Below are 18,829 nucleotides of genomic sequence, written 5' to 3'. Positions count from 1 at the left end.
AACCCTGTAAACAAGGGTTTATGATGGAAATGCTGACACAACCTTAATTACAAACAGCGTGAAGTGGGGGAGGTTCTGTAATACACACTCCTTTTCACGGCAAGTTCTCCAGCACGCCAAATCTGCCATCCAACGAAAAGCAAGGCTTGCTCGCTGCTCTTCCCCTTAATGCTCCAGCAAGCTTGCTGGGACCTTTAGATCAAATCTGGTTGCTCAATACTGTCCTCTAAAAAAAGAAAAGAAAAAAACCCTTGATTTTGTAATAAAAGTATAATGTATAGCTTAAAAATAAATTAAATAAAGGAAACATTAAAAGATAAATGGAGCAGGATGCTCTATGGCTGAGGTAATTTGAGTGGAAAGGGAAGGAGGGAGTTTACATTAATAAATGATTAAAGGCCTTAACGAGGGCCTATCAGGTTGAACAGTGGAGCATACTTCTCCACCTCTCCTCCTTTAGTCCAGCTTTTTTACATTTGTTCTCAATGCTGATCAATATGGTTTTCATTTACTGATTTCCATAATGCCATATGTGATCTGCTAGCCTGACATAATGAAGGCAGAAAGAGAGCTGAAGTCATTTGAACGTTCTCGCTCGCATGTCTGTCGCCAATTTAGAAAATAAATATCTATTGAGAGTTAGAGTTTCCTCCTGTCTAGGAGGAACACGGCAGGATTTGCATATGCAGATTGCAAAGCCTCTGCCCCCCCCGCCCTTATTAAAAAAAAAAGGGGGGGGAACAATGTGGAAGAATATCTTCCCCCATGTGTTTTAGCGAGTATGTGTCCTTATAATGAAGAAGAAACATTCCTAAAGTTTAAAACTGAAAGAGTTGGCTTATCCTCTTTGCTGTAGCTGAGACTTGCTTAGCACCCCAATGAGAGTGAAGCTTTTCTGTCTGCCGAGTCACCCTGACCCACTGGATACCATTAGAGACCACATTAATTTGAAAAATGAGAAAGGATGGTCTATATTAAGCAACACTTATTTTCAACGTGCCATTGTCCTCAAGAGCAGAGTCTAAATCAATATTGGAGAGAGATCACACTTGTAAACCAAGTTCTTTTGCCCTTCTCATAAGTGTGAATTATGCTTTATAGCAATGGTGTTACATAAATCCCGTATCTATTTAATAAAAAAGCAAGACTGGCAGGTACCTTCTGGAGGGTTGGAAGTAGGGCTCCTGCCACCTGTAAACCATCACTGGCATAGGAACAGTGAGAGCGCCATAATCTAATCATAAAAATGTAAATGGCTTATGACAGGCAAGATGCTACGGCAGATTTATAGGTGTTTGGCAGCCGATTTAGTTCTTTCTCTCAGTCACTTCTCATAGGAAAGGATGAAACTGGGGGTCTCTGAACACCTTGCCCTTTGGTTCTAATCACTTCCCATAGATGCCCAGACTCTGTGATTTAATGAAGTCTGTTTATAAAGAGCAAGCAATAGATTAAACAATGCACTTCAGGGTGTCATTATTTGGGCGATTCCTTCATGACCCAAATTCATGGTTCTTTACCAGACCAAAGAGATGTGATCTTTTGAATTACATCATATACATTAGCACACAACATTTCCTGACTGCTGTGAATGGTGGCCAACAACATCCCGTGATGCTCCAGCTGGAGCACAGAGTTTGCTTTGCTGCAAAGGGAGAATTCTTCCCAGAAGAAGTTTTGCTTTTAAGACACAATACAAAAACAACAAAACAAAACATGAAAAATTACAGTATGCATTAAATTTAGGATTCAGCCTGCTGCTTTGGCTTTACGGTGGAGCAAATAAATTATGTGGTAGTAGGAAGGTTTCAAAGTTTTGCTGGTTGCTCATTGCACATTGACCTATAAAAATATTATTTGAGTTGCTGTTAATAAAACTTGCAGTTCATTAAGGATATCTGACAGAGAGAAATCTATGTAACTAGGGATTAGTGACTAGTGAGCAAGCTTTCTGTCATAAACTTTCTTTGAGGCTCAAAAGAGTTTGGTTAACGATTTAAAGATTCCTTTTCATTGTTTTCAGGCATTGCCAACTCTTTGTCTACATGAAAAAAGCTTGAAAAAGCTGTACTTTGTACACATTTTCCAAGTTCCACAAATTGCTACAGATATAAAATATAACAATGGAAAAAACACACCGCTGAATTCTAGGAAGGGATGTCAAAATTAAAGTGCCCTGACAATATTGTTAAAATTATAAAGGGTCTCCCTCTAGAAGTGAAAAGCCACATTAAAATAATTTCTTCTCCTTCTGTTTACATCACACTTCCGCATCTCTGCTTACCCAGTGTAACTAATGGTAAGGGATTTCAGCTTTCCAATTATGATATTGCGTTGACCTAATTGGGTTTCTGGAGGGCTTCAGGGAACTCCGTGTTTAAAGACTTTGTTCCCACTAAATTAAGAAAGATTTAGAAGTATGGCAGTTTCGGAAAAGGACAAATGAACCTACTGATCCAGAGCTGGAAAAACAGATTCTGGGATAAACCTGACTGCAAGCAGCAGAAACACAAAACCAATGCCTTGAACTGTAAACTCCTCGCAGCAGTCTTACTGGGATTAATAAATCAGAGTCGTTGTCAGCCTGAAGAAGAGACGTGAAAGCTCGAATAATTGCTGTCTCCTGCCGAACAGCATGGAGTGAGTGCGGAGCGCTGCTGCCCGCCAATCCACAGGCCGTGATTAACCTCCCGGCCAATTACAGCCTCATTGGCAAAGCAAACAAGGAATTATTGGCTGTTTAGTCGGGCTTTTCTTCTCCCACTCTGTCCCCTGGTTCTCATTCTGGTTTTTCTCCCCTTTTCCTGTTAGGAAAAAAGGAAAAAAAAAACACCCAACACACCAACCCTCCTTCCCCCCCCCCCCCCCCCCATCTGCAAACACCTGATATTCATCTGAGTTGCTGCAGTTGTACAGTCTTGTTAAATTGTTACCACCTTTTCCACAAGCAGTTTTGGCAATTAACCTCGTGGTCATACACTTCAAAGGAAACAACTGTTGAGTTTAACCTCCTTGAGCTACCACGGATTCCTTTATGATTTTTCTTCAAACACTTTTATCCCGAACAAAAATGCAGAGTGATAAGATTCATGTTTATTTTTCCATTTTGTCAGTTTCTTAAGATCACAAGTATCTCTACCAGTTACCGCTATTTTGTGCTCCGCAAAGTGTATGTGGAAAGCAGCTCTCCTGTTAATTCCCATTTGTAAGGCAGGGTACTCTTGCTTGCTGGAATCCACGCAAATTGATACATCTGACCCCTCCTTGCCCCTGTTTGCAAATCTCTCACATATTTCTCACAATGCCTAAAAGCTCAGAAAACAGAAAATGCAAAGTAGAGTTAATGCTAAGGGCATGAGATGCCATTAGAAATAGATCTGTATTTTGTAAAACTCCACCATTACCAAGAGACAGGACTACTTTACACATCAGAAGAGCTAAAAATTCCTCCACCTTCAATTAGAATACCAGTTAGCGAGATCAGGATCAATGTTAGGACAAACTAAGTTAACTTTTCCTTCTGTCTAAACTTCTGACTATAACATATATTAATTTACCAGACTGTGCAGCTGTTCCTTAAGCAACTGGATAGCTAATGATAGGAAAGTACCAAAGCAAATACTATAGGAGTGTGATCAAATTACTTGGAATGTCGTTCTCCCCCCATTCCCATTCTGGTATTATTGCACATTTCTTCTCCAAAGTAATCACAGAACTGTAAAATGGGTTATTCTTAGGCAAAGCTACCATCAGAGCGCCAAAGAATACCAAAAACGTGTTTGAATGACCTTTTGCTACCGAGCAAGCACACCCCGGCTGCGCTAAGGGCTGCGGGGAAAGCATCACTTTCCTCTGGCTGCAAGCTGCCTTGGGTGGGAGGGAGTGGCTGTAAGGAAGAAGGAACAAAATATTTGTCTAGGAAAAGAATGTAACAAAAGTTTCGTATCTGTCTTGCAGTGCAAGAAAGGGAAGCATTTGGGCAAGCATATGGCATATGTTTCAGCTTGGGGGGGTGGTGGGAATCATGATGTTATGTGCAGTTCAGACCAAATAGAAAACTTATTCTGACTATTCTCATTTGTCAGAGGCTTTTCAAAACTAAGCAGATCTCTCCAGAGCTCTAAATGTCAAAGGAGGAAGTAACTGGTGGGTACTGAGTTTACATTTCAGGCTCTCTCTTAACTGTTTCCACTTTTAATTTTAATATGCTTGTCAACAAAATGAAAAACTCCCTCACTCACTCAAAAAAAAAAAAAGAGAGAAGAAAGAAGAAATTAGCACATTAAATGATACGTGGGTCTGGTGCTATGTTGCACAGTTCAGTGAACCCCTGCACAGATCAGCAAGATGGCTGGAAATGTCTCTTTCCGTCTGTTTTTCATCTCAAAAGCCTGTGTACTCAGCAGAGTGTGAAGAGTGCCTCTCTCCCCTCTGAACGCTCTCCTGCTCGCCCCCCCCAAAAGCCCCTGCAGCAGAGAACAGGAACTAGAGCAAATGCTTTTGTGAATTAAGAGATCTTGTGAGCGTAAATTTGGTCAGGCTGCTCCTTTCTGCAGGCCAGCCCCGGCTGCTGCCCCAGGATGTGAACTGTCAGTTTGCATAGCTGGTGATGAGTTGCAGAACCATCAGTAAAGGTGAAGACGGCAGAAGCAAGAAAGATTCAAGACTGGTGGAAATCATTTCACAAGGAAAATTTCAGCCATCAGTGGGAGGAAGCTTTGAAAAATGCTGCCATTTCCGAGTCAGAACGAAGGAAAAATTAAATTACTGCCGGTGAGGCGAGCCAAAGTCGCATCTTACCCTAGGGAGAGGTTTGATAATGGTAAACATTTGACAGCTGGCCTGAAGTTGTTATCTTGTTCTAACAGTTGTTATAGTCTGAACGAACATTTCTGATAAGAGAACAGAAAGAAAAACACTAAAGCATTTTTAATTTCTCGCTTTCTATATTTTAAGCTGCACTGCCCAAAGCTAAACAGGTTTAAAGCAGTTTGCCACCATCAGTTCAATTAAAGCTTCGGTTTTTAGACGAAGCGATGGACTACAGTTCGAAACCAAGGGCAGCACCACTTCAGCTGAATCAACAGCGAGTGTGTACAGCAATGCTTTAAGAAGAATTTAAAATAACTTCAACCCACTCGCTTTCGCTATCCCTTAAACATCCTCTGTTTCACAAAGAGTAGTTGTAAGAATTAGCCCTAAATTAAAGTGAAATTGAAAGAAATAATCAATTTGAGTACTTAACTTCAAGATCTACCACAAACCCTTGCTTCTTTATTACTTTACCATCAAGCTGTTGATGTACAGCCACAAAACTTTTAACTCCCTGCCATCACATAACAAAGAATAATTAGGCAGACACATTAGAGAGGTAGCAACCTTCCCCACCTGACCAGAGCAATAACAAATGAAAACCAGCTCTGTTTAAGCAGAAAAAGAGTATGCCATCTTCTCAGGCAATTGAATTATACATAAGATTTTTTCGTGCTCTGTTGTTACTGACAAAGCATGTCTTGAGGAGCAAAACACAGCTCTGCTCGGCACTGCTGTTAGCAGCTCCTCCTTTAGAAAAATACATTGTGGATATGGAAAGCACATTACACGTATGTCAAAATCAAACTACCATTCTGGCAGTGAGACATGGGTAGGTTTTTTTTCTTTTCTTTTTTAAAATGAGGAATGCATTTCTAAGCTGTTTAACACAGCTTAACCTCACAGAACACATGCATTGAACATTTACCTCCCATTAAAAATAATGAAGATGAGTATGTACCTTGGCCATTAAACTCTGTTTAATACCTTACTGAAATGGACAGTTGGTAAATCTTCATATCACTGTATGCCTAAAACCTTCCTGCCAAACGTGCCGCCTCGCTGCAGAGGCAGCACATGCAGCTGGCACAGTTAAAGCAGACAGCTATCTTTTCCCTGACAGTAATGATCCCAACTACAGGCACACGATAACGCTCCAATTAGAAAGGCAGCATGTAAAACTTGTTCCTTAGATACAGAAAGAGTTTTGGAGTTAATGTATCTCCTATATTAACAGGTAGAAAGTGTTTCATTACTTTTTCAAATGACTCTACCCCATCTTAAAGCAAGAGTGTATAAATTGATATTAAAGTATGGTATTTTGAGAATGTTTCAAAGTAAGGTCAAACTCGTATTAAAAAACCTACTAGTGTAGGCTAAAATAACAGTCTGGCTGAGCAGCCTTCGGTGCATCTGGGTTCAATTACCCACTACATCCTTGCTATGTTTTCTACTAGCAAGAACAACGCAAGCAAGGCTTGGAGTTCACGAATAATGTCAAAGTTAGGTTACTCAGAAGAGGAATGAGATAAATCATCCAAACATCACAGTCATATTGGCAGACAATTTTTCCCCCCTTTACTTCATCACTGAAAGCAGCACAATATTGCATAACAACAAATAGAGGACAAAAGTCCTCACCTCACAAGGAAGACTGAACTCAGCTGGAATGCCTGCTGTTATACACACTCCAAAAGAGAATGAAAAGTACACATTAAAGTGATAGGTAATTTTTTTAAAAAAACCAAAACCACAAAAACCAAACAAACAAAAAAAAGGCAAACCCCCAACCTAATACTCAGGGCAAACAAACATGATTTACCACACTGTCACCCTGTCTGGGTTTTTTTTTTTTTTTTTGGTGTTTTGTTTTGGGTTGTTTTTTTTTTTTTTGCATTTGCATTTGACCCTGGAACAATGAGGCTGGATTAACATTCATTACTTTCATTCAACAAGCTGCCGTGTGCAGCAGGAACTGCTCCAGCACCTCCTTCTGAAAAAAGAAAGTGGCTGTGACACTTGTTGAAATGTTGGCTCTCTCCTTTACTAACTGGCTCAATGGTGCCCAAAACTTAGACCACATACAAGTGTCCTCTGTCTTGCTTTCATGCTGTCAAGCTGGTTAATGAGGATTTAAGAGCTGGGTGGGTAAGTAACACACTGGGGCTCACCTCTGCAGTGCCCCGAGGTAAGAGGATGCCAGGCTGGGAGCAGCCATCCTAAGGATCGCAATGAAATCGGGCTACTGTGTCCGACACAAACAGTGTAAGACAGAAGTTCGACTCCACTCCAGTGTCACAGGCTCTCCCGAAGGACAGCTGCCACATCCCCGTGCCACACACCGCAGCCTGACTAGTCCGACACAGTGAGGTCGTACTTAGACCATTAACAGAATCACAACAACGGCTGTCTGCAAAGACAGATGCTCCTCCAGGGAACGCGAAGACTGTCATTCACTTCCATCAAGGCCCATTAAAAAAGCAATTGTCAGTAAAGTTACTCAAAATTACCTATGTTCTGAGGAAGACTGTATAAAGTATTTTTAAAGCGCCATGTTTAATTCTGAGCTGCTCCATATGACACATGGTAAAAGCTAGCAATAAATTGCTACCATCAACAACAGGTTGTTTTGTATGAGAAGTTATTTTATCCATTCTGTATTCTGTTTGCAAAATAGTGACACTTTTACAAAATGATCAATCAGGTTAAATTTAGAGGAAAAAGCATCTTTTACCAAGACAGTAGTTGTCAGAACACTTCTGAAATAGAATGTAACAAGATCTTAAATCATGCAATATCCAAATGCCCCATTATATATATATATATAATAAATTCATACTATTGTAATGTACCTAATTATATAAGGTCATTTCTTATAGAAAAGCTCTAGCATAAAAGTTTTATGCAAGAAGAGTCTGGCTGTTTATTAATTTACTATCGCAGATGAGAAGCCCTCCACTGATGGTTACACGAACGCATGCGACACTTCCGCATTCCAGAACAACAACCCGCCCAGCCTACAAAATATTAACCAGCCACCAGAGTCACGGACCGAACGGACCTCGGGGCTGAGTCCCTCCCTACGTCTGCGTGTATGGCACCATCCCCCTCTCCCAGCACTTGCCCTGTGCTTACCTGTTTCCCTGGAGACCAGCATGTACAATGAATGCTATAAATACAGGGAGTAATTGGGCATCTCTTGAAGCAAACCTTGTAAGCCGTTTGCAGTCTCAGGAATGTTTTAACTTCTGGAGCAGAGAATGATCTTCATTTACAAAGAACATGAATGCAGCCCTCTGATGGACCAAGCTCAGAGCCAGAGTGAGGGAGAATCTAGAGGCAAACCCCACCCTCGGACAGGTCATCACGAGTGCTGGGGAACGCTGAATTTTGGCAAGGGCAACCTAGACTTTGCTGATGATTCTCCCACTGGGAACAACGCTTAGCATCACCGTGAACCCTTAACACACTACAAAATACAAGGGTAAGATTTAAAGCTTATTTCTAAAGGTAATCTTAAAAGCTACACGTGCCACATGCATGCACCTTAACACACTAGTGTTTCGTCAGGGTCTTATCTCCTCATAATCTCTTGCTCATGGCTAAGGAAAGGCCCTAAGCAGCCAGTTGCCGCTGAAGGAACAAGCCAGCAGCTGTGCAAAACCCCTGCTTGGCTCATCAGCTTATTGCAGAAGCTGCCGCATTTACACAAGTGATTTGCCAAGTTTTGGTGGAGCTCTATCAGCATTCAAAGACGCAATTCAGACTTTGCTGAGCTCAAGTTACCCAAACGGTACCTACTTACCGAACAAGGAGGTGCATTTGTACTTCCCAAGGCAAGCCATGCAAACTGGAAAGATATGTGTAAGTACACATATAGATAAAAAGATATAGTAACAATACTTTTTATCTCCAGTGGAATCTCTCTCATACCCTTTAGTTTTAGTTATTTCAGCTCTTAAGTTCTTTCACATAAAGGCTTCAAGGTCCTTCTGAACACTGGCTTTAAACGATGAAACAGTATCTCCAGCAAAAACCCCAGGGTATTTAGGGATGTATACAACTGAAGATACTCATTTGCATCAATGGAATTTCAACTTTGCCGTGAACTAAGCACTTCTCCAGCCAGGAAAAAGAACTACCCTTGCACATAGCACTTCAGCCAAGCTTTGACAAGCCTGGCATCAGTGACACAGAGAAACAGCAGATTCATGTCTAGCTCCTGCCTACCCCAACACCCAATTGGTACAACGGTAATTCAAATAAGTTTCACTGTCGTTAACTAAGGTATCATATACAAACCGTTAACTACAGCCTTGCAAGGGATAACAGAGCCTCCCCCGGCTGCTTGCTGGAGCCCTGCAAACCCCCGCGAGCAAGACAGCCTTTTCAGTAAGTGATGGGGATCACCAGAACCATGCTCAGCACGTTGACAGAAAGCTGCTTACAAGGTACAGCTGACGGACGGCTGCTTTTGTCATCTGATCTTGCTCTACCCAAGTCAAATTCAAAATTCCCAAGTAAAATCGCCCCTCACATTAGTCAAGGTAATTAAGCAGCAAGACACACTAGATCTAACCACAATCAAAGCGATCACTACTTTCCTACTAAGCATACTGGGAAGAACTCTATACCGCTAACTATGCGGCGGCAAGAGATGAAGTCTTCTCTCACAAGACAGTTTTAATGCCTGCAGTAAACCTGTTTAAGACCGAATTTACTTCCAGATTTTCAGTCCTTCGCTTGCATGCTGGAATTGGGAGGTATGGCAGAAGGGGGGTTGTGGGGTTTGCATCTCACCAAGAACAAAGGCAAGCAACTTCAATACAACCTTGAAACAGACCTGCAGGCAGAATTGTCTTTTCTAAAAATTATATTCCTCTGACTACGATGTGTAAGTATCTGCTCTTATCTAATAAAAAGATCCTTTTGAAGTAAGTGGTTCAGTTGGGCTGTGCCAATGCTTGTGTTACTCACCCAGAAGAAAGGCCCGCTGAATACAGTACACAAAAGCTTTGTCTGATCTGTATCACTTTGAACCATAAAAGCAGCAAGAGTAAAACCAGAAGGGAAGTCAAGTGCTTAATACTGGACAGCGACTTTCTTTAAATCTCTTCTACTTCCTAATTAACTACAGTGAATCTACTAACAGCAGTGAGCGGTAGGTGCCTTTCCTGCATGGATAAACACCCAGAAATCGAGAAAGTGCATTGGGGCTCGGTGAATACAAGTAATGCTTTGCCTGCAACTCTAGTGCTTTACAGGATTATTTGTGGAAGTAGACATAATTAAGGTCGTCTTTTGGGAGGCTATCCAAAACCAATATGAAAGATACATAATTCCAGGTTATCACCCAGCAGAAATTTGTTAAACATCACTTCTGTCCATTTGGATGTTATTTGCAAAAAAAGCAAGCAAGCAAACAATACTGTAAATGAAAGCCTAAAGATTTTCTTTAAATTTTCTAAAAACTAAGGATTTAGAAATCAGCTGAAAAATTTATAGCAGGCACAGCTCAGGCACATATGATTTTTTTAAAAAAATTGATTTTCAAAAGTTATGGTTGATTTCATGGCAGAAAAATGCGAAAGGACCACTAAAGCTATTCAGTTCCTTAAAAGAGATGTAAAGGGTAAGTTTGTCTAGAATTTAGTCAGCATTTCCTAAGAACCCTTCTATATTTATAGTGCAATTGTTGAGATGTTGTCACTCATAGAATAGAAGCCATCAGTCATACTGGTATTTATAAAGAATTCATAGTGGCAAACTCTTCAGATATTCTGGTATCATTCTGAAGCACGATGAATTTCATGCTGGCCTTTTGGACAAGCTTTTGAGAAGAGTTAGGAACCTAATTTCCAGCATTAAGAACGAAGGTGTTTTTTTTTAAAGTGTGTGTGCGTATATATTTATTTATTTATTTCAAGTCTCTTCTATCTTGAGCCTTTCACAATGTGAGATCCTTTGGCTTTTTGAGGGATTTGTGCATCACAACAGACAACTGCGTGCCCTTGCTTCCATACTTAAAGACAATGGTAACTATCTGCCCAAAACCTCACTCGAAGCTACTGTTCTGCTGAGCAACTCAGAAATATGAATCCAGGAGATTCATAATTCTGCAACATCTGAGAATACTTGCTCAGATTTGCAGGACTACTACATCACCTAATACAGAATCTTACCAGAAGGAATACAGACCAAGCAATCCTTGTTCTGGGTTACCTTTCTAAGAGCTCCTACAGATTAAGTACATGCAGAATATTACGTTACTGAATGCAGACCTAGCCGCTCTGCAATTAGCAAATTATTTTTAAACACTTTACATGTGATTATGGCTAATGAATAAACACATATTTACGATGGGACATGTTACGGTTCACAAAAGCAATACAACATCTTTCAGCTACCCTTTCTTAAAAACCTAATATGCTTGTACATAAATAAAGCCCTTAGCTTGCTTGGATAGACTCTCGCTGAGACGTGCCGATGGTGCTAATTCAGAGCAGAAAACGCTCTTATTCCAGGCCACTGCAGTGAAGTGACATTTACCTAATGCAGCTATAAATTTCCTGATAATTAGTGGGCAGCTGATGGTGATGCAATCTGACTAGTGCAGCAATGCCAGCCTCAGACTAACTCTCCAACACCCACAAGTTAATCAGATTTAAAACCAAAGATTTCCAAAATTCTGAAAAGTGCAATGGCTCAGAGACAAAGGCTGGTGCCACTAAGCTTACACCAGTTGCTGTGATTTTTTTAATGTTCCAGACACTGCTATAACGAGATGTAGCTCCCCCTTTACACTCAACAATTTTCAGCGTAAAAAAGCTCATACGACTTTTCACTTAGCAATACATTATCAACCTTTCCTGAACTCTGTACAGTTGTGGAGTAAATTTAGGTAACTTCATATGGCCACAATGATAGAATTTGGAGGTACACAAAACAGTATCTTCAAAAATAATTTCCAAAACTTACTTAAATTTTACAAGTTTTGAGATTCCTTAGCCAGTTTTGAAGTGTCCAACATCATTTGGATTTTCAAAGTGAAGTAGCTGAGCACTAACTTTAAAAATCTGGCAACAAAACACATACAATCTTTCATCTATTGTGAGGTGTGGAGTCCCCAGTGTTGCTTCATTCTACATCACTACCATACAGAATAATTCAGTTTAACAAAATGGTATTAAGGAACCTTAATTTTTGTTTTCATTTTTCAAACCTAGTGCTGGAAAATGTTTACATTCTAATACTTTTGAAGTACGAGACTGATTAAATAGTAGCCTTGGATGTCCTAGTTCAGTAAGTTTATTTAACACTGCAAGAACTACTATGGAAGTTGTAAGTAGATTCTCAGACAGAGAGAAAACACAGACCCATCCTTTAAAATACTTTCTCAAAACAATCTTTGACCCTTTTCGGTGCATCATGAACGAGGCCAGTCAATCAGAGAACACCCTTCTCCCTGTTCTTTTCTGGATGAACTATTTCTTTATTGCACTATTTTAGAAAGAAAAAAGAAACTTTCTGCGTGATAGGTTAGAATATTGTTCTGAAGCAAAGCATAAGAGAAAACAGCACGGAAAGTTAACGTTTGGAGAGTACCCTGACATTCTTGTTGAACACAATGGGCCATCTACACATTCTCACTGCTTGCTTCCTGAAGAAGCCATCAAAGCCATAAGGATGGCACAGGAACGCTTCCCAGATCCACTATGCTCCCGTTCCTGCATCATTCAGCAGACTGACTTGTCTGAGATACGAGATTAGCGTCTCAGCTTCCCAACTGCACTTTGCTTCTGGTTTTGCCTGCTGTTTTTGGACAATCAAGCTCAGCAAGCAGTGATTAACAGGTCACCCTACCTGGTAGCAAGTGGAGTACCACAGCGGGCTGCCCTGGGACCTGTCCTCCTTCCCATCTGCATCACTGACTTGGAAGAAGCAACTGAGCGCACTGCCGTCACATTTACAGACGACACCAAATTGGGAGGATGTGTTGAAATGCTCGAGGGCAGGGCTGCCACTCAGGGGAACTTGAGGGAACAGGCTGACAAAAACCTGGGGACACACAAGGACAAGTGCAGAGTCTTGCACCTCAAGAGGAAGAGCCCTTTGCAGCAATACCAGCTCCTGCGCCACACCTGGTCGGGGGCAGAGAGCAAAGGCACTCGGTGCCAGCCACTGCTGCTTTCATAAATGCTCCTGCAGGAGATAGATCTTCTCTCTAGATCAACGGCATCCTCATGCGAACACAGATCTGACAAGAAAATAACTGCAGAGATTAGGATGGTTTTTAATAGGCCTACCGAATCCCTGCATTCATAATACAAAGGCTGATAAAGTCGGGGCATGTTTTTCCACGTACTCAGCTTTTCCATTCATACACTAATTATAACCCATGCTGATCTTTAAAAATGGAAAAACCCACAGAATTAAAAAAACTACAATAGGGTGAAATCCTTATGTTTATTTTTGTTTTGAATTCCTAGTTAACAGAAGTGTCTGACTATCTAGAGCCTACCAATATGCTTTTGAAATCTCTCTTTAGTTACACGTCCAACACTAGATAGGAACTTTCTGACCTCTCCCCGATTTAAAACTTCATTGTAAGCATTACTTTTTGTCATTCTTTTTCCTTACTAAAAAGGGCAGTGTGGAAAAAAGATGATTAAAGATATCAAACAAACACCAAACCTCATGTGAATGGACTGTTGGAAAATAAAGTACGATTTAATGACGTGAGAAATTAGATGAAACTGTCAAGTTTAAAGAATCTTAAAATGGTTAACAGGTCAAAACATAAAAACTTCTTTATGTATAGAGTGAATATAAAGGGAACATGGTAAGTATCTGCCAAGGGTTAATTGCAACCCTGCATGAAAAGCAGTTAACAAGTGAGAGTTAGAACACCCAGGAGGAAAAGAAAAATTTTTCCAGTGCCATGAGAAATAAACAACAAGGGGGAAATATTTCCTTTGGCCACTGTTACCTCCTCTCCAAAAGCTCAGAGGAGCAGTGGGAATGCCAGGGCCTGGTTTGCTCTTGACTCCCTCTGAAACATTTGTCTTCATTACCACTCTTTTTAATCAGGGCTCCTTCATGAGTGTTTCTGCTCAGCCCCCAAGGGGCAACTCTCGGCTGCGATAAATCAGCATCCATACCGCAAGTCACTAATCAGCACTCTCAGGGAAAGAATAACAGTGAAGTGCAGACCACTAAAGGCTTGGAGAAACCTGAAGGCTCAGTGGCCTCAAGGAAGAACGGCCTACATAAAAATAATAAGTCAGTGAACCATCACTACCTTCTAGGCTTAGCAGGACTTGCATTTGGAGATATTATTTAAAAGCCTCTTGCACACAAATTGTTCCTGCTGTATAAAGGGTACTTTATTGATAAAGAGGCAAAGCGCTATCACCCTTGAGCTTGGTTTGACTAATTCAATGTATTTCACTTCTACCTCCTACTAGAAAGCACTCAAGGAAACAAACTTGGCAATGGATACTTAGTGCTGCTGTCCTACGGTTTCTGGAGAAAAAGATCAGTATATACTTAAACAGAAAGAAGAGGAAAGGGAAACTGACAGAAGATAACACACTCCCAAGACACCTCCTGTATTATCACCATGGAAGAGTGAAGTACTTTGTCTGTTTCTTTTGCTTTAAAAGGTTATTTATAAACACAGCTAAACAGATGTCATCTTAAAAGGAAAAATACCTGCATAGGTTATCTGTACTTGTGATGATCTCCCTGCATCTGATCCCTTTAAAATTATTGCGCAATGTTCCAACTGCAGAAACAATTAATATTTCAATAGTCATTATTATTCCTTGAAATTGTCCAAATTCCCAAGCCTGCGTCAATGCTTGCCAAATACATCACAGAAAAAAGCTGAATGCACACCCAAACCTCTTCTGCTTTTTCCCAAGCAGCTTAGATGCCAGTACCACTATGAAATAACTGTGAGCTGTAAAACCATACTAAGTATTGGCATCCAAATTAGCAAACTAAGCATCCTCCTATCCAATAGCTGTTAAACAAAAATCCCAGAGCAAGCTTTTCCAAAACCACAACTGCTGCCATCCACAATTTTTTCCCCTGTTAAGACTCATCTCTATGGTACCTGGAAACCTGGCCCACGTAGATAAAGTGATTATAGCCGTACATGGAAAGATCACAGAAAAAGAAGATTCTTCCACTGTTCCTACTTCCAAAGTTCAGGAAGGTCCAGAAATCACACCCATCCAGTGAGCAGACTCCAGCACTGAAACTGAGTGTTACTGTAGAAAACCTTTCTACAGTCCTAAACCAACAAACCAGAATTATTTACTGTTGTCTACTACTTTTTTCCTTGAAGTTTTAGACCACATAAACCATAGAACAGATTCAGTTATAGCTGGGAGGTACAGAAGAGCACCTGCAAATGCTTCCACATGGCCCAGACTTTGAGGTCTCTCGCACGGGCTTCACTGGTATTTCCATGGCAGGACGTACAGCCATAGCTAAGTCAGCTTCTGTGTCTCATACAATGGTGGTTTTAACAGAACTTTAGATTCTGGGTTTAACCCCAATTTAAATTAAGAAAGAATAACGGCCCTGTGCTTCAGCAGCAGTAGGCTTCGCTGCTTCGCAAGCGTCCCATTAGCAGAGGGCCCTGTCAGGTTACTAACCAGCATCCTGGGGACCTGGGCTGGCAGGACCTGTGTCACTTTCTGCGCAACCTCTGTCAAACTGTTCCTAAAACAACAGGGAGCACCACTGGCACCAAGCGGCTTCTGACCAAAGGTTTAATCCTGAACCACCCCCAGAGGGGAAGGGACAGAACCTTCTGCTGTCAACTCAGCCTGAGCTCCTGAAGGGTTCCGAGCTGTCCCTCAGGTTCATTACGCTTAAAGGGGTTACCCTGAGCAGCATAAAAACATTTGCTACTTCATGTTAATCAAAACACAAGTAACTAATCTGCTAATCGTGCTTATATTAGTATGCATTTGAATTCAGAAGTTACCCAAGTAGCTAATTTCAGATCGTTAAAAGGAGGCACATACAGCGTGCTCAGTTTAGGGAGAGACAATGTGCTTGGAAGTCAAAACTTTTGAGCGCTATAAATAGGTGGTTTAGTGAAGTTAGAGATGGGTTGTATTAGAAGAGCTGCTAAACCAGAGCACAGAATGTAACAAAGATATTCTCTACATCAATCGTCCTCCTTTACTTCAAAGAATCCAATATACTTCAGTGTTCCTTTCTCAAAGATGAAAATTGCCATTTAAGTTGTCTGGTCCCACTCCACTTAAATGATCCTTTAATTTCCTTTCTTATTTCTAAGCCCTCAGGTGGCTAGTGCAATGCTATCTGGCCTTGGTTGCATGTAAAGTTCACAGCTCCTTGCCTGATCTCATGATCCTCTCTCAAAACAGCACTTGCAGAAGCGTTTCCTGTCGAGCTCTGCCTTGCGTGATGTGCTCCTCGGCTGCGTCAGCTGCCAGACTAAAGCCCTTTCGTGGAACGCCACAGAGAACTCGGCGCGGCCCCTTCCCCCTCCACCTAGGGCCTGACATCCGGAACTGACTTCGGAAGTACTATAATGGTTACCAAATTTTTGGGAACTGCCTTAGCTTTTCTGAGCTAAACATATGTTTAGTACAGGCAGCATCCACCGTCGCCACTTGACCTTACAGCAGCCTTTGAGTTGCTGATTTTTCTTTCCCCCTCCTTTTTTTTTTTTCTTTCCTTGAAAAAACAAGAAAACTTTTACCAGATAACACATGATGTAAATGCAAAATTATGTTGTGAAATGACTGCAAACATGCTGCTTTCCAGATGTTTGACGAGACAGTAAAGAAACAGCACAAAGAAGGGTCAACAGTTTCCGTCAGAGACTCTGCTGGGTTCCACATGAAAAAAAATCCCAAACCCCAACATTCAGATCTCATAAATGCAAGAGACTCGGCACAGCTGTCAGGGTCAGGCTATTTAGATTTTAGAAATAAAGCGTGAGGTTCCTCTGTCATCTGCCAAATTTCACTCCATCGATAGGTGGTTAAAAGACATTTGACTGTTAACATTCTATGAATTTCCTAAAACCATTATTACCTCAAATGAAAAAGACTGCCTGGGAATCGCTGCTCCCGGTAAAAGCTATCTGAGGTAAGCAGGACTGCATCCTCTGTCTGCTTATAAATCCACATCTTCCCTGAACTGCACAAAACCAAAACTTTGCAGGAGAAATTGATCAAAAAGAATTGGAAGATGAGATGAAAGAAAATAGCAGCTGCCAGGCACTTCCTCTTCTCCCCACTGCGCCAAGAATGACCAATACTATTGCCACAAGGAATATAATTTTTTTCATCATCTTTATATTTTTATTTTTCATCATCTAATCCCACAGCTGGTGTCAGAAGGACAGACAGATCACCCTGTTGATCATGAACACTGCTACCAGCGCCAGGCCCCAGAAAGCTGCAGAGATGTGGACAACTTAGCATGAATCCACTGAGATTGGCAAGGCTGGAATTTAGTTTCTTTCCAACTCTCCTTCCTCTCTCAGGACACAAACCTGTCCCTTTCGACAAGGCCATCAGGAGCAGCAATTATAAGGCTGTTCTTGCTATGCTCTCCTTCAGTCCCCTTTTCCACTCAAGCAATTTTTACCGAGTACATTACTTGTGATGGGCTGGATGATACTTTTCACAGAAACTGGATTAATTAAATCATTAAATTTCTTCATGTTTCTACATAGGAAAACACCAACCCTAATTTACAGACAGCTCTGCCAAAATGGAAACTACGGTTTCAGACCCGCTCATTTGTTAACGTGTGATCCACTCAAAGCAGGATCACGTCAAATGCCTTTTAAAGACATGTGGCTTAGTCCTACCCCGTGATGTTTACAGGGCTGCCTGCAGCTTCCTTGCTCAGCTACGGGGAGTATGGTCAGGCACCGAAGCCAGCACAGGCAGGGACTCCCACAGCCTGTATGCAAACTCGTATCCTGCATCCCTGAGGTTCTGGATGCAAGAAGAGACACCCCATGAATGTGCTCTACACAAGGACACAGACAGGTGTGACTAGAGTGAATTATGGTATGCCTTTATGTGAAAACGACACCACTGAACCTATTTTAGCTCCAGTCAGAGCATGCGTCTGTGGAGCTACTCTAAAACTGCTTATTCTGTTCTAGCTGCACCAATCCATTCCCCTGCAGACAACCCCAAGCCAACAATGAATTAATTGACTGTATTCAGCAGCAATAGCCAGTAGTTGGCAGCACGGTCCTTCCACCTCAGACACACACCTTGGGGAGATCTCCCCTGACTGGCAGAGAACTGCTTCTAATGGTATCTTAAAAATATTTTTGTCCCCCTTCTCTGCAGTAATCAGGATAAAAAGACAACGTGCTCCGCACCTGCCTCACTGTCATAGCAGGATACCCTTCCTCTAGGAAAGCCTGACAGAAAAGACAAGCTGGATTTCCCTGTGTTACTGACTCAATAAAATCCCCAGCTTGCCTTTTGCTGTGTTATTGCATCATTAAAATATTGCATGATTGAAATATATACTTAATTTTATTTACAGTGAAGGAAATCACTCATTTGGTTGTGAAAGAGTTAATAAGGAAGAAAATCACACACAGTGCGTGTTAAAGGTTAGAGGAATAATCAGTCATTTGAAAAACACTACATAAACATTTTTCCGGATGCAATTTTCAGTCCAAGGATACATTTCCCAGTAGAAATCAGCAGCTAAAAAGGAAATCATTTAGTCTCCATAAGTGCCAAATTGTATCCTGATTTTTCCTGGTCTGGCTCGACTTTCAAAACTAGTGGTTCAACTTCTGCAATCTTTCACCCAATGACTATATAAACACATCCTTATAAGACAGACATAATCCTTGGGTGGGCCAATTTATGTTGGAATATGAAAATACTTAAAGTACAGAATCGTATAATGACTGTTGTCCTTTGGTTTGCACTAAACGGAAAAAAAAATCCTGGCTAATACAGACAGTCTACACCGTTTCAAA

General features: G+C 41.2%; 1 protein-coding gene across 12 annotated transcripts in view; it reads right to left on the bottom strand.

The window, feature by feature from the left end:
- The window catches only part of BCAS3 (BCAS3 microtubule associated cell migration factor), a 370,196-nt gene that overhangs the window by 158,222 nt on the left and 193,145 nt on the right, over positions 1 to 18,829 (bottom strand). The window contains exon 23 of one of the 12 annotated variants that reach the window (XM_056357262.1): positions 1,392 to 2,804. The exons of the other annotated variants lie outside the window; for them this stretch is intronic. Within the exon in view, the coding sequence (XP_056213237.1) occupies positions 2,707 to 2,804 (98 nt within the window). The 3' untranslated portion in view covers positions 1,392 to 2,706. Of the gene's footprint in view, positions 1 to 1,391; positions 2,805 to 18,829 lie in introns of those variants that run through there. 12 annotated transcript variants of the gene reach the window in all.

Source organism: Falco biarmicus, chromosome 1 (assembly GCF_023638135.1).
Source record: "Falco biarmicus isolate bFalBia1 chromosome 1, bFalBia1.pri, whole genome shotgun sequence".
NCBI lineage: Eukaryota > Metazoa > Chordata > Aves > Falconiformes > Falconidae > Falco > Falco biarmicus.
Note: the sequence above shows the minus strand (reverse complement) of the source record. Positions and strands in the feature narration are given on the sequence as shown.